Source organism: Triturus cristatus, chromosome 6 (assembly GCF_964204655.1).
Source record: "Triturus cristatus chromosome 6, aTriCri1.1, whole genome shotgun sequence".
NCBI lineage: Eukaryota > Metazoa > Chordata > Amphibia > Caudata > Salamandridae > Triturus > Triturus cristatus.
In genome coordinates this window covers 1,474,153,356-1,474,166,291 of record NC_140589.1, presented here as the reverse complement: position 1 = coordinate 1,474,166,291, position 12,936 = coordinate 1,474,153,356, and the positions used below count along the sequence as shown (strand labels likewise).

Genomic DNA, 12,936 nt, shown 5'->3' with positions numbered 1-12,936 from the left:
GAAACTTCATCTAAAGATATATTGTATGGGTTGATGGGTTCCCAAAGTGAAGGAACCAATCAAAAGATATATTGTATGGGATCCCAAAGAGAAGGAACCAATCAAAAGATATATTGTATGGGTTCCCAAAGAGAAGGAACCAATCAAAAGATATATTGTATGGGTTCCCAAAGAGAAGGAACCAATCAAAAGATATATTGTATGGGATCCCAAAGAGAAGGAACCAATCAAAAGATATATTGTATGGGATCCCAAAGAGAAGGAACCAATCAAAAGATATATTGTATGGGTTCCCAAAGAGAAGGAACCAATCAAAATGAAACATTCCCGGTGAGCTCTGTCAGCCCATTTCACTTGACAAATGCAGTAAGCAGTTTGTCCCACAACCTCCAGAGGAGGATTTCTTCCTCTGCTCCCTTTGTTTGCAGGTGCAGAAAACCACAATCCAAATCATTAAATTGCAAGAAATTACCTTTACATAAAATCTTAGCAATAACATTGCAGACTAAGGAGGGAACACGTTGAGCTCATCTCTGAAACAAGAAACAGAGTATGGACATCGATCAGAAATGCAACATTTCATTAGTATGGAGATCTTTGAAATGAGGCCGACAATAACTAATGCTAACTTAGACTGAATACACGTTGACTATAGTTATTTGGTAAATGAAAGGTCACTCGAATTAATCTAAATATAACATTTCATGTGCATGTATATAAACAATGGTTATAAATGTTATGCATTAGCATGTCATTAAATGCAGACGGAAAAATAGTAACACAGGTCAGTACAGTTCATTGAGTGGGCCTTGAAGGTCCTGTCTGGAGAATTTGAACGGAATTGCTATTATTACCAAAGTGATTGAAAGTAATGCGCCCCTACTTTGATGTTTAGTAGTGTATGCTGGAGCCATTCTTGGGTATGTTGTGGATTTTGCCATTCACAGTGCCAGGTCTGGCCAGGAACAGCGGCAAAAGAGGAAAGCAGACGCATCTCGTTGAGATGGAGGTATAGTTCTACTTCTGTGCCCGCCATACGCTGTTGGCATGTCCGCTAACGCAAATATTTATACTGCCTATCTGGGATTGTAGCTTAAGGCGTACAAATATTTCATAAATCATTTCATGTACAAAAGACCTAATGCATGTGCATATGAATTCTGATTAATTGCAATCTCGGATTCCACATATTCACAGTGGCGGCCGGCACTCATTGGAGGTAGGGTGGCGGGACTGGGGGAGGATGTGAGATAGGGGGTGAGGACGCAAGGGGGGGGAGGACACGGGGGAAGCAGCTATAACAACAAAAATCTAATTCAAAACTTACCTTCTCACGGCTGCCTCGCCGCGTTTCTCCTCGTTAGTCCCCCCTTGCTCAGCCACAGGAAGCACAACCAGGCTCCCAGTCAGCCAATCACAACGCTGCCTTAGCAGAGTTGTGATTGGTCTGAGCGCTGTGGTTTGGCGCTCAGATGCTGACTGGAGACCTGGGCATGTTCTCCATGTAGGCTGTACTGCAGCCTACATGGAGAACATGCGAAGTGCGCAAGACTCTTTTGGGCGGCACAAGAGTCTTTGCGCACGGTAAGAGGGTGCTGCCACTCTTCCCCTGCCCCCCTCACACAAACAGTGGGCGAAAGTAAGAGAAAATAAATTGATAAAGTGAATTATTATGATTTTATTTTTTGTGTTTCACTGCAAAACAGCGGAGGAGCTGCCACTGCATAGTCATTAAAACAGCAGTCCTCTTGGAGAGACATGTTCATATGCCGTTAACGTGATCCAGCAGAAGGACTTGGTTATAGACAGAGATGATTTAAGGTATGGGCAAAGTGGGCTCTGGCAGTGGCGTAACACAGGCCCCTGCAGTGCGAGGGGGGGCAATCTCCAGGGGGCCCCCTCAGCACAATACTCTGGCTGGAGAGCTCCTGATTGAGTCCAGAGAGGGGCCCCTACACGTACCTTGCAGGGGGGGCCCATCAAGTTTTGTTACACCAGTGGGCTCTGGCCCAGGGTCCCAGCCTTTCAGGGACCCCCTGATGGAGCCTGCTCTGTTTTGCAAAGTCTTGCTGTGAGTAGTTGGCCTGATGTATGATGTCACTAGTTCTAGTGTACACCTTATATCAGTCCAAACAACCCTTATGGTGATTGGTTGTAAAGTCAACCTTATAGACCAGCTATCCTAGTGGTAGCATGGACAAGAGCAGTCTTAGGCTAAACTCTGAATGGCATGTGAAGCCAGCTGTGATACCATATATAATCCCTTGAATACCAAATGAAAGGACACCACAACAGATATATATATAAAATAAAGTGTATTTATTCTAGTCAAACCCTCAGCACTCTTTATAAGATTCGAGGTAAGTACATCACAGTCTTATTTAAGCATACATAAAGTCACACAGGTAAGTAATACAGTTAGGCCCTAGGGGCCAAGCAAACCATATACTAAAGAAGTGGTATAAGGACCACTGTCACGGAAATAGGATAGGCCTAGGCCTAGGGAATCGCTGGGGCTACACTACACTAGCAACAGTTAGGAAGTGGGAGGCCCACGGGATTCAGGTGCAGAGTGGAAACACTCACGCGTAATGTGTATAGTCGATAGAAATAGTACAGTTTTGAAATAAGCAGTTTAAGGACACTTCTGAAGCAGCTAGAGAGTCGAGACTCGGAAACTAGACCCTAGGATAGTCACTACCCTTGTGAGCACCGAAGTACCCAAGTTACCTAGCCCACGGGCTGCGGGTGCATAGGTGTGAACTTGCGTCGGGTTTCGTCGTGGACTTCTATGGATGCCTGAAGGAAAGTTGCTGACAGGCAGTCAGTGAAGAGTGTCCGGTGGATCCCAAGGCCGGGATCAAGAAGGAAGGGTACCTGCAAGCAGAAGGGACAGAGTCAAGGTCACTAGCCAGTGACCACATGGAACCAGGAAGGAACCAGGCGATGTCGTGAAGATTGCAGGTGAAGGGTGAAGCTTGTCGCTGCAGCCACGGGTACCCGGAGACGTCAAGGACGACCAGGACCAGGAGGCGAGCTGTCCCACGAAGGCTCTTGCTGTCGACGGCGTCGAAGTCGAACTAGGACTCACCAAGCCTTGGCAAGCGCAACCCACGAAGAACGGAGGACTTGCTTCTGGTGCAGACCAGGAAGGTCTGGGGTGCTTCTCTTTTGCAAAGAAGCGGGAGCCAGTCTGGAGGAGCCAAACCAGCAGTGAAGATTTCAAGGTGTGTCGTCACAGAGGCCGCTAGCCAACGGGCAAGCAACCGGACAGACGCGGCAAGCAGGAAAATGCAGAAGGGCCCCACGCAGGACTCGTGGAGTGTGGGGGGCTGATCTTCGGTGCAGATGGTGCTTGGGGTTGGGGCTTCTCAATCCCCGGTGCACAACTTCGAGCGTACCTCAGAAGCTGCGCCGGAAGATACTCGCCACTTTTCCCAGGTAGCTGGTCCCACGTCTCTCGTCGCCTCCACGGATCTCAGCTCGGCTGTGGATGTGGATCAGGGTCGGAGAAGTCTGGAAGTCAAGGCTCTGGTCGGGCTCTGCAGTCGGTCCCTCGTAGAACTTCAGCAAAGCCAAGGGTAGTCTCTTGATGGTGCCTGTTTGCACAGGGTAGCCACTCCTTGGCCACAAGGGAGATTCTTCAGTCTTCTTCTTTCGTCGAATGTCGAAGGTCCAGAGTTTCTGTTCAAGTTGCAGGTTCAGGATAATCTAATCTCCTGGGGCCCAGCTACCACTCTTATACTAATCTGGGGGGCTGGGTTGCCTGCTAGGTCACGCCTTATGGGTGGGACCTGGGAGGGCGGTGGTTACACCCCCTTCCCTTTGTCCAGTTTTGTGCCAGGACTGGGGCTGGTGTGCCCCAGCACCGGTTTGAACTGGACTATGCATGGAGCACCTTGTGTGCCCCAGGCAGTGTCTCGTTTCATTCATCCCTCCCTGCCCCCATACACTAAGGCCTGTCTGGGGTGGTGCTTGCACCTCCCAAGGCAGGAAACCTATTGTCCAAGCCTCCCTTGCCGGGATCACTCCCAGCAGCAGGAGGTCAGACTTGTGTCGTGGCAGCAGCATCCATTTTGTGATGCTGGGGCTCTGGTTAACTTTAACTGGGTAAGTAGGTTACAACATGTCTTCTCCCTCTAGAAGGGAGGGATTATATCCTCATCCCCGGAAATGGGATGGGGGTATTATTCCAAAGTCTTAGACACCTTACAAGACATGTTTCGATAAAGCCAAATCATAGTTACCATAACCGTTTAAGATTATAAGGCACCTTAAGAGTATATGGTAGGCTATATCATAGAACAGCTATAAGGACATGGTTCCGAAAGCTGCAGACAGGCTCAGCTCATGCTAGAGCACCATCTCACATGTTACCAAGCACTCTGCCTCCAGGATTGTTAAGGCCTGCCATAGGAGTGGCTGATAGGTACACATGTGTCTATATTAGAGTCAAGCTCCTGAGGCGGAAGCCGGGAGGGAGGAACCACATTTCCCAAAACTCTTCATCACAGATGTACCTGTGTTTTTAAACTTGTCACAGAATAACTTGTGTTTTTAAAAGCCACTTACTTTGGGGAAACTAGTTGCCAGTCGCAGCAGAGCCAGCGCTGACGCTACACGCCCATTGCAATCTCTCCTTTGCGCCACGAGCAGAGGCCACGCCCCTTTTTAGGCCACGCCCCCAAGCCGACTCCTACTAAACACGCCGATTCAGGGTGCCAGGTAAAAGCTTAGAGTCAAGCTCCTGAGGCGGAAGCCGGGAGCGAGGAACCACATTTCCCAAAACTCTTCATCACAGATGTACTTGTGTTTTTAAACTTGTCACAGAATAACTTGTGTTTTTAAAAGCCACTTACTTTGGGGAAACTAGTTGCCAGTCGCAGCAGAGCCAGCGCTGACGCTACACGCCCATTGCAATCTCTCCTTCGCGCCACGAGCAGAGGCCACGCCCCCAAGCCGACTCCTACTAAAGACGCCGATTCAGGGCGCCAGGTAAAAGCTTAGAGTCAAGCTCCTGAGGCGGAAGCCGGGAGCGAGGAACCACATTTCCCAAAACTCTTCATCACAGATGTACCTGTGTTTTTAAACTTGTCACAGAATAACTTGTGTTTTTAAAAGCCACTTACTTTGGGGAAACTAGTTGCCAGTCGCAGCAGAGCCAGCGCTGATGCTACACGCCCATAGCAATCTCTCCTTCGCGTCACGAGCAGAGGCCACGCCCTTTTTTTAGGCCACGCCCCCTGGGCCACAACCCCGGAGTGGTATAAACAATGTGCATACTCCGGTCGCGCAGCGGGCGAGCGCAGCGGGCGCGACGTTTGCGCGCCAAAGGCGCGCCTAAGGCAAGCCCGTCTGCGCCCGTCCGCGACCGACCGGGGCCAGGGGCCACCCCCCCTGCTCAATCATTATGCCATACCATTACCTACCACCCGCAGCTCCTTCGCCAACTAAACCAAACAGTTGGGCCATCCTGTTTACACACTTGGGATCCCTCTACCCAACATTCCGCTTGTAATCAGTGTGGCTTCCACCTCTCTCATGGCGTAAAGAAAGCGACATCATTCTCTATGCTGTTGCTTAACTGCCATTCGCTTCCTAAACATTCTACGGAAATCTCTCTACTGTTGGAGGAGATAAACCCAGACGTCTTTTTCGCCACAGAGACATGGTTACAGGAACACTCTGAACCTGATCTAGTGCAATCACTTCCTCCTGGCTATCAAATACTCCGCCTTGACCGAAAAAAAGGCATTGGCGGTGGTCTAGCTATAATCTACAAATCAGATTACGTTGTCACCAGTACCCCTGTAAAACTCCCTGACTGTGAATGTCTTCCTTTTTTTATAAAATTCAGCGCCACACATACCTTCTCGGGTATGCTTATATACCGCCCGCCTGGACCACAAAGGCAGTTTCTTTAAGACCTTGCCTCGATAGCAGCAAGTCTTGCAGTTAGCACTGCCAATTTCACTATTCTCGGTGACCTTAACATCCACCTGGATGACCCAAATGATTCTATAGCAAGAGAACTATCCTCAAGCTTAAGCGCCCTCGAACTGCACCAACGTGTCACTGGTCCCACTCACTTAAAAGGACACCTCTTAGATCCCGTCTTTAGCAACTGTAAAAACCTTCACATTGGAAAACCTTCTCCCCTTCCCTGGTCTGATCACTTGGACCCTGCCTCCTCATCTCCCCCCCAAACCCCCGATGACTCAACGATCACGCAATTGGTCTAAACTCCACCTACCTGAATGGGAGGATCTCCTACAAGGTACCAAACCCACTCACACATCTACCCCCACTCAAGATAATGATAACTATAACACGTGGATCACCAGCTTCCTAGATAAAGTATTACCACTAAAAAACTCCCATCCTAAGCGGGGCAATCCTACATCCCCGTGGTACACGAATGAACTACGAGAGGCCGAACGTGTATGTAAATGACTGGAGAGGAAATGGCGCCTCAGCTACCTCCCATCAGATAAATTGAGCTATAGAACAGCAATTAAAAACTACAAAGCGGACATTCACCTAGCTCAGGCTAAATATTTCGAACTCAAGATTGAGAATGCCGCGTCCAAACCCAAGGAGATCTATCGAATAGCCAAGACCCTTTTGCAACTACCGGAGGCACCAAAGCATCATAACAATACTCAGACCCATTGTGAGGAAATAGCTGAGTTTTTTTACCAGAAAATAGAAACCATCAACTCTTCTTTCCCCCACCCTGTCACTTTGCCCACAGATTCTGTCAACTCAGGCTGCACGACAGTTCCTCCTCACGCTCTCAATAACTTTCCTCCCTTAGAACCTACGAAACTGGAAAAACTTATGGGACAGGTTAAATCTGGATCACCCACCGACCCAGCTCCTCCCAGTACTCTCACCCAGATCACCCATCAGATCTTGCCCACTGTTGTAGACCTGCTCAACTCCTCACTCCATACTGGTACTGTCCCTCCTCTATGGAAAAGAGCAATGGTCAAAGCTCTATTAAAAAAACCTAGTCTCGACCAATCTAACCCCGCCAACTACCGACCCATCTCCCTTCTACCATGGCTCAGTAAGCTTCTCGAGAAGCATGTCAACTCCGTTCTCACTGACTTCCTGGAAGCCAATAACATACTAGATCTCTCCCAGACCGGCTTCAGGCCCGTCACGGAACGGAGACGGCATTGATTGCAGTGACGGAGGAGGCAAGAAGGATCTTGGACGATGGCGGGTCCACGGCCATCGTCCTACTCGACCTAAGTGCCGCCTTCGACACTGTTAATCATAATATCCTTCTCCATCGGTTAGAAGGAATAGGATTGTCAGGGACTGCACTCAGATGGATGAGATCTTTTCTGACAGATAGATCCTTCGGGGTTTTTGAGAGGGATTTCACTTCTGCTAGTAGACCTTTTAATTGTGGAGTGCCTCAGGGCTCCTCCCTGAGCCCTACCCTTTTTAATGTCTATCTACGCCCCCTAGCTGATGTCGTCCGCCCATTTGGGGTGAAGATCGTTACTTACGCGGACGACACGCAGCTAGTGGTAGCGCTGGACCCCCCCCTTAACTCTTATCACAGTTTACACAAATGCTTGGAAGCAGTTGCTAGCTGGATGTCTGGCTCTTGTCTTAAACTTAACGGGGACAAAACAGAGATAATGCTCCTTGGAAATAACATCGCAAAAACCATTGACCCTATCTGGCCTCTCTGTTTAGGGAGTCCCCCGCAACCCAAGGAGCAAATCAAGAGCCTAGGCATCTGGCTTGACCACACTCTTTCCTTTAACCATCAGGCCACCAAGCTCGCTGCCACCTGTTTCGGGCTGATGAGACTGCTTCGTAAAATCCTTCCTCTCCTTCCATTCCACTCGAGACGAATTATGGTTCAAGGATTGATCCTCTCCCGCCTCGACTGTGGAAACGCCTTATATCTTGGAGCACCTCAATCCACACTCAACAAACTCCAGGTCATTCAGAACTGTGCGGCAAGAATTCTCCTGGATATTCCCCGTCGAACCTCAGTAAGAGCCAGACTGAGAGATCTTCACTGGCTCCCGGTGAGATCCAGAATTGAATTTAAGAGCATGTGCATCGCACACCGCTCTTACTGGGGAACAGGTCCCTCCATCAACTCCCCCCTTGTGAAAGCCTACCAGCCCACCCGTTCCCTCAGATCTGCGACCTCCCACCTCGCCTCAGTACCACGCATCAGGAAGGCCAAATGCGGAGGCCTCTCGCTCTCCTACAACCTAGCCAGGATCTGGAACTCCCTCCCCTTCCATATTAGGTCTGAACCCAACCTTCTCACCTTCCGGAAAATTCTTAAAACCTGGCTATTCAGCAAAACTTTGGTTTAAAACTTCACCAAGGCCCCCCCTATTTCAGCCTCTCCAGCTCAGCTCAAGCTCTTAACAGCGCTGGGACGCCCCTGGGTAGCCAACGCGCTTTACAAATCCTCATTCCATTCCATTCCATTCCTATATAAGATAGGTATACGAATACTACACCTAAGCAAGGGGTGATTACACGACCTTGCCCCAGCTGAGTGATCAGCCAGTTGTGTCATAATGGAAGGCCAGGCCAGGGGTGGCATAATACATGCTGCAGCCCCTGGTAGGCCTAGGGTACACCTCTGCCCTGGGTACCTAAGGTACACTGTACAGGGGCCAATAAGGTGATCCTATCCAAATGGGTTATGCACCTAAAGTACATAGTTTCAATTTAGAGAGAGAACAGCAGGGCTGTGGGTCTGGTTAGCAGGCCCACAGCCACATCTAAGTCGAAAACCAGTAAAGCAAAAGCAAAAAGTGGGGGTGAACTTAGAAAGCAGACCCTACTCTCCTACACTCGCCCTGATGACTTCAAATAATTCTTAAACAAATTGTTTTAAATACCATTTTCCTTAAATTTGTTTTTAATGTGGGTGATGTCTGTATTGGCCTCACACAATTTGCAGAGAAATGTTGTGTTAATGTTTTATGCAACATCCATAAAAAAAGTTCTTTTAGATAAACACAGGACCTCACAAATGAGAAATTTGAGGCTGTCACAGAGATTATTTGCAGTAATATTAGTGAGCTGCTGCTGAGTTACAATATTGAAAACACACAACACTATCCCTAGATATTGGATGTAAACACATTTAGATTTTTGAAGAGTGTCTGTGCGCTGTCAGTGACCTGGCCAGCATTAAAAAGCTGAAATTGGATCATAATTTGAAGGCTGTTCCGAACAAGGGCCCCCCCAAATATGTTTGACACAGGGCCCCTAAAATCCTGAAGATGTACCTGGTTATAGATACAATGAAAGGTAAGGTGAAGCCAGGTTAGAAATGGCAGGTTTACCTGAGCAGACGGTATCTCCTAGTTACCAGTGAGCAAGAGATGTAAAAGTGAGGCCTAGAGAAACTTATAAGGAAGGTGGTGGGGCACAGCTCCAAGGAATCGGACCCCTCTGTGGTGCTCCAGTGTGCAGTCTGGGTCTTTGGCCCAGGGATATAAGAAATCCAATGTGTTTTTGAATCTCTGCAGGGTTTTATTTTAATTCCCATCATATCATTGACAACTGATTGATCAGGTCACAGGAAAAACCTGCGCCTCACTTCTGCACCTAAAGCCCTAGCGCCCCTCTGCCCCCCCGCCACCCCCTTGCAGTGGACTACCTCATCTTACACCTCTCTCTCTCACCACAGAAGGCACAGAGGAAGCTCCAACTTCTAGGAGGCTGTTTGAGGAGCAGGCTTGGGTGATACCATGGATAGACGGGGGATCTGTATTGTTCTCGCTCTCAAACATGGGGTTCAAACTGGCTCACACAAGGCTATACCTGGTGAAAGGCGACTGCGAGTGGCCATTTGACGTGTGGTCTGGGTATACCAGGTTGTACCAAGCATGCTTTGGCAATATCATATGTTTGAAGCTACCCTTGGTATATGAAGTCACTTCCGCAGGGCTGCGAAGGCAGCAGCCCAGCACACAGACTTTGCTAATGTGAAGGAGACCATATGCGAGAGCTGTTTGCATGTCCTTTTCATAAGACACACGTTTGAGATGGTATTGTTTCTTATGGCTAATGCTTATCATTGCACTGCTAAACAAGGTTCCTCTTTAAGTACCTATGTGTCTTCTGTTGTCATTCAGCATGCTGTGTATTGGACGCCACGTGGTGTGTGAAATAACTTACTGGTTTTCTTGTGCTCTTAATGCTGCAATTTCCCACCTTAACCTTTCTTTTTTCTCCTCCTCAGGGATTGGCTTCTTTTTTGGCTATCTGGAAATCCTGTTGGGTACGTTGCTGGGTGTGATTTTGCTCATGGTTTTGGCAGTTGTAGCTTCCTGTGTGCTAGTGAGAAAAAGACAAGCGAAGAGAACTGTACGCCTATGCGAGGCAAACGAACCTGCTGGGCAGCCGCACCGGCCAAGGCCATCCTTTGCGCATATGTCCAACGACTCTGAAAACATGTCACACCGGAACTTTCCAGTGGTTAAATTGGCCACTGTTGAAAGACCGCCTGCAAGCAAGCGGCTGAGCGACGTCACGAAGGTCACCGTAGAAAGGTCTGAGTGCCTCTGACATTGAACCGCATGGCACCATGTATGAATATGAAATACATGAGTGGCCTTGGGACTCCACAGTATGCCTGGGGCCCTGCTGATATAAATGCTTGTATGTGAATGCCAAGATTGGAATAAGAATTGCACCCCATGAAAAAATAAACATAAAAGCATTAAGTATCTGGGCGTGTTAATTGGAAAGAAGCAATAGCTATGGTCTAGTGTCTCCCTCAATGTGTATTATTGACTATTTTGTGAGGGGTTTTATATGCTGCCGCGGTCTATGCAGGTAAGAGCGGTGGGGCCAGGTGAGGGGGGGATTTCGACGAACGATGAAGAGGGAAAAATAAATAATTAATTTTCCCTCTTCATCGTTCCTCAATCTCCCCTCACCTGGACCCACCGCTCTTACCTGCACGGGCCGCTGCTGTTTATATGGTATTTTGAAAAACTACAAAGGTATCCGTCTAATTTATATGCACCTACACTAGGAGTGTGTGAAATTGTGTTAATTTTGATTGTGAAATTGGAACAACTTTGCTGAAACCACGAATGGCTCAAAATGTTGGCTGGCAGCATATTTTGCATAAAAGTCAGGCAAGACACAGGAAGGGGACTGGTTTGAGCAGAACATGTCAAGTCATTTTCTGTTCAAGTGCTTAATTGATTAAAGAATAAGTGCCGGTGTCGAATGTTTTCTTAGGAGCCTGCCACCAGCATTGCTGTTTTCCCGGGCTGCAGAATACCAAGGATATCTAGTCTTCATTACACTACATCCCTTTCATTTACCACCTCACACTCCCTGCCCCTTTATCTCTCTTGCAAGTTATTTTTCATCCCTACTTACTCTTTGTCACAGTTTTTCTGTCTTTCTCTTCCTCCTTGTTCCTGCTTTTCTGCCTTGCTCTTCCTTGTTCAGGGTCAATCTGATGATGCAAAAAGTCCCATTACCCACAAAGGTGTACTTGTGGGCCCCACCTGCAACCACCGACTCAAATTAGGCACTGCAACCACCCTTGCCAGCTAGCACATAACATTTTATAAAGCTAAATGTTGTTAATTACGCATGTGAAAATGGCATATTTCTAGGCCTGGGCAGTGAACTTCGCTCCGTTCGCGTAGTTTTCTGCACTCCATGAAGCTCATGAAGTGAAGAAAACTCAGCTTCGCGATGTGCAATGGAGTTTTTTCCCCGCTTGCGAATGGTAAGTTCGCGATCGCAAACAGTAAGTTCGCGAACTGCCTCTCGGGTAGAATTTCTACCCGATCAGCAGGAATACCAGCACAAACTGCAGTTCGCACTGCACTACGCCACTCATGGAACTTCGCTGAGTTTTTTTTGTAACATCGCGGAGTTCCGCGTAGCAAAACTCCGCGAACTACGCCTAGGCCTGCATATTTCACTACTGTAATTAAGCTTCAATCGCCCTAACATATATCTCACTTGATGTACTCCCACCCACCCTGCCCCCATACTCACTTGCAACCACACGGCTAGCTTATTTTTTATTCAGCCATTTCCATGTGATAACCCTCGACATTCCACAATGTCACTTTTGTTTCCAGTCACAGCCGGTGCACGTAAGAGCAGTGGGGCGGGGGGGGGGGATGGTGAAGTCAGCAGACAACCAGAAAAAAGAAAGCTACTTAACTTGTGCTTGCGCATCACCAACTCAGGGATGCGGTTTGCGCAAGGTAAGTGGTTTTATTTTTTTCCTTTTATTTTCACCTTGTCTGTAAACTTTACCCTCTTGCCCCGCCCCCGCCCATCCTACCTGCATCGGCGAACTATTTCTTATAATTAGAAGTTGTAGGGAGGTTGTTGGGGGTCATAGTCCATATCATGCATATGTCAACCATTCAGAAAAATGCTTAGGCTCTATGTTCTGATTTTTATATTATTGACAGACAATAATATATATATGCTGCACCCTAAAGTACACTATACTGAGATGTGTAAGTACTGACAAAAGTGCCCTTCTAAGGTCCACGGTGTAGCAGGGCACTGTGCATATGCAGGTCATCAATATAAAAGTGAAAGAACACACATATAAAAGTTATTTAATATTCTAAAAATCCCTTGGAAGTAAAAGCAAACTTGTAGAGCGGAGGACGGCTGTCAATTCAGAAACAGGAGCCATTAAAGGCTGGCTATAACACAGGTGGTGCCCCGTTTCACCGTCTTTATTAGTGGTCCCCGTTGGCATCCTTCTCCACGGATTCCCTCACTACCATCCTCCATGGGTGCCATGCATCTCTCTCCATAGCCCTTCTCTCACATGTATTGAATTGTTTTATGGATGAAAGAGTACTGTACATCACACCCACAATATACAGAGACAATGCAGGTGAATAAACCAATGTAAGAGAAATGTTACATAAG

The 12,936-nt window shown here is 47.8% G+C and overlaps 1 protein-coding gene across 2 annotated transcripts in view; it reads left to right on the top strand.

The window, feature by feature from the left end:
* The window catches only part of LOC146821564 (uncharacterized), a 138,820-nt gene extending 128,096 nt beyond the window's left edge, over positions 1-10,724 (top strand). For both annotated transcript variants that reach the window (XM_085612568.1, XM_085612567.1), the window contains exon 9: positions 10,247-10,724. In XM_085612568.1, coding sequence (XP_085468694.1) covers positions 10,247-10,572 — 326 coding nt within the window. In that variant the 3' untranslated portion in view covers positions 10,573-10,724. The remainder of the gene's footprint in view (positions 1-10,246) is intronic.
* Positions 10,725-12,936: the final 2,212 nt, after the last annotated feature.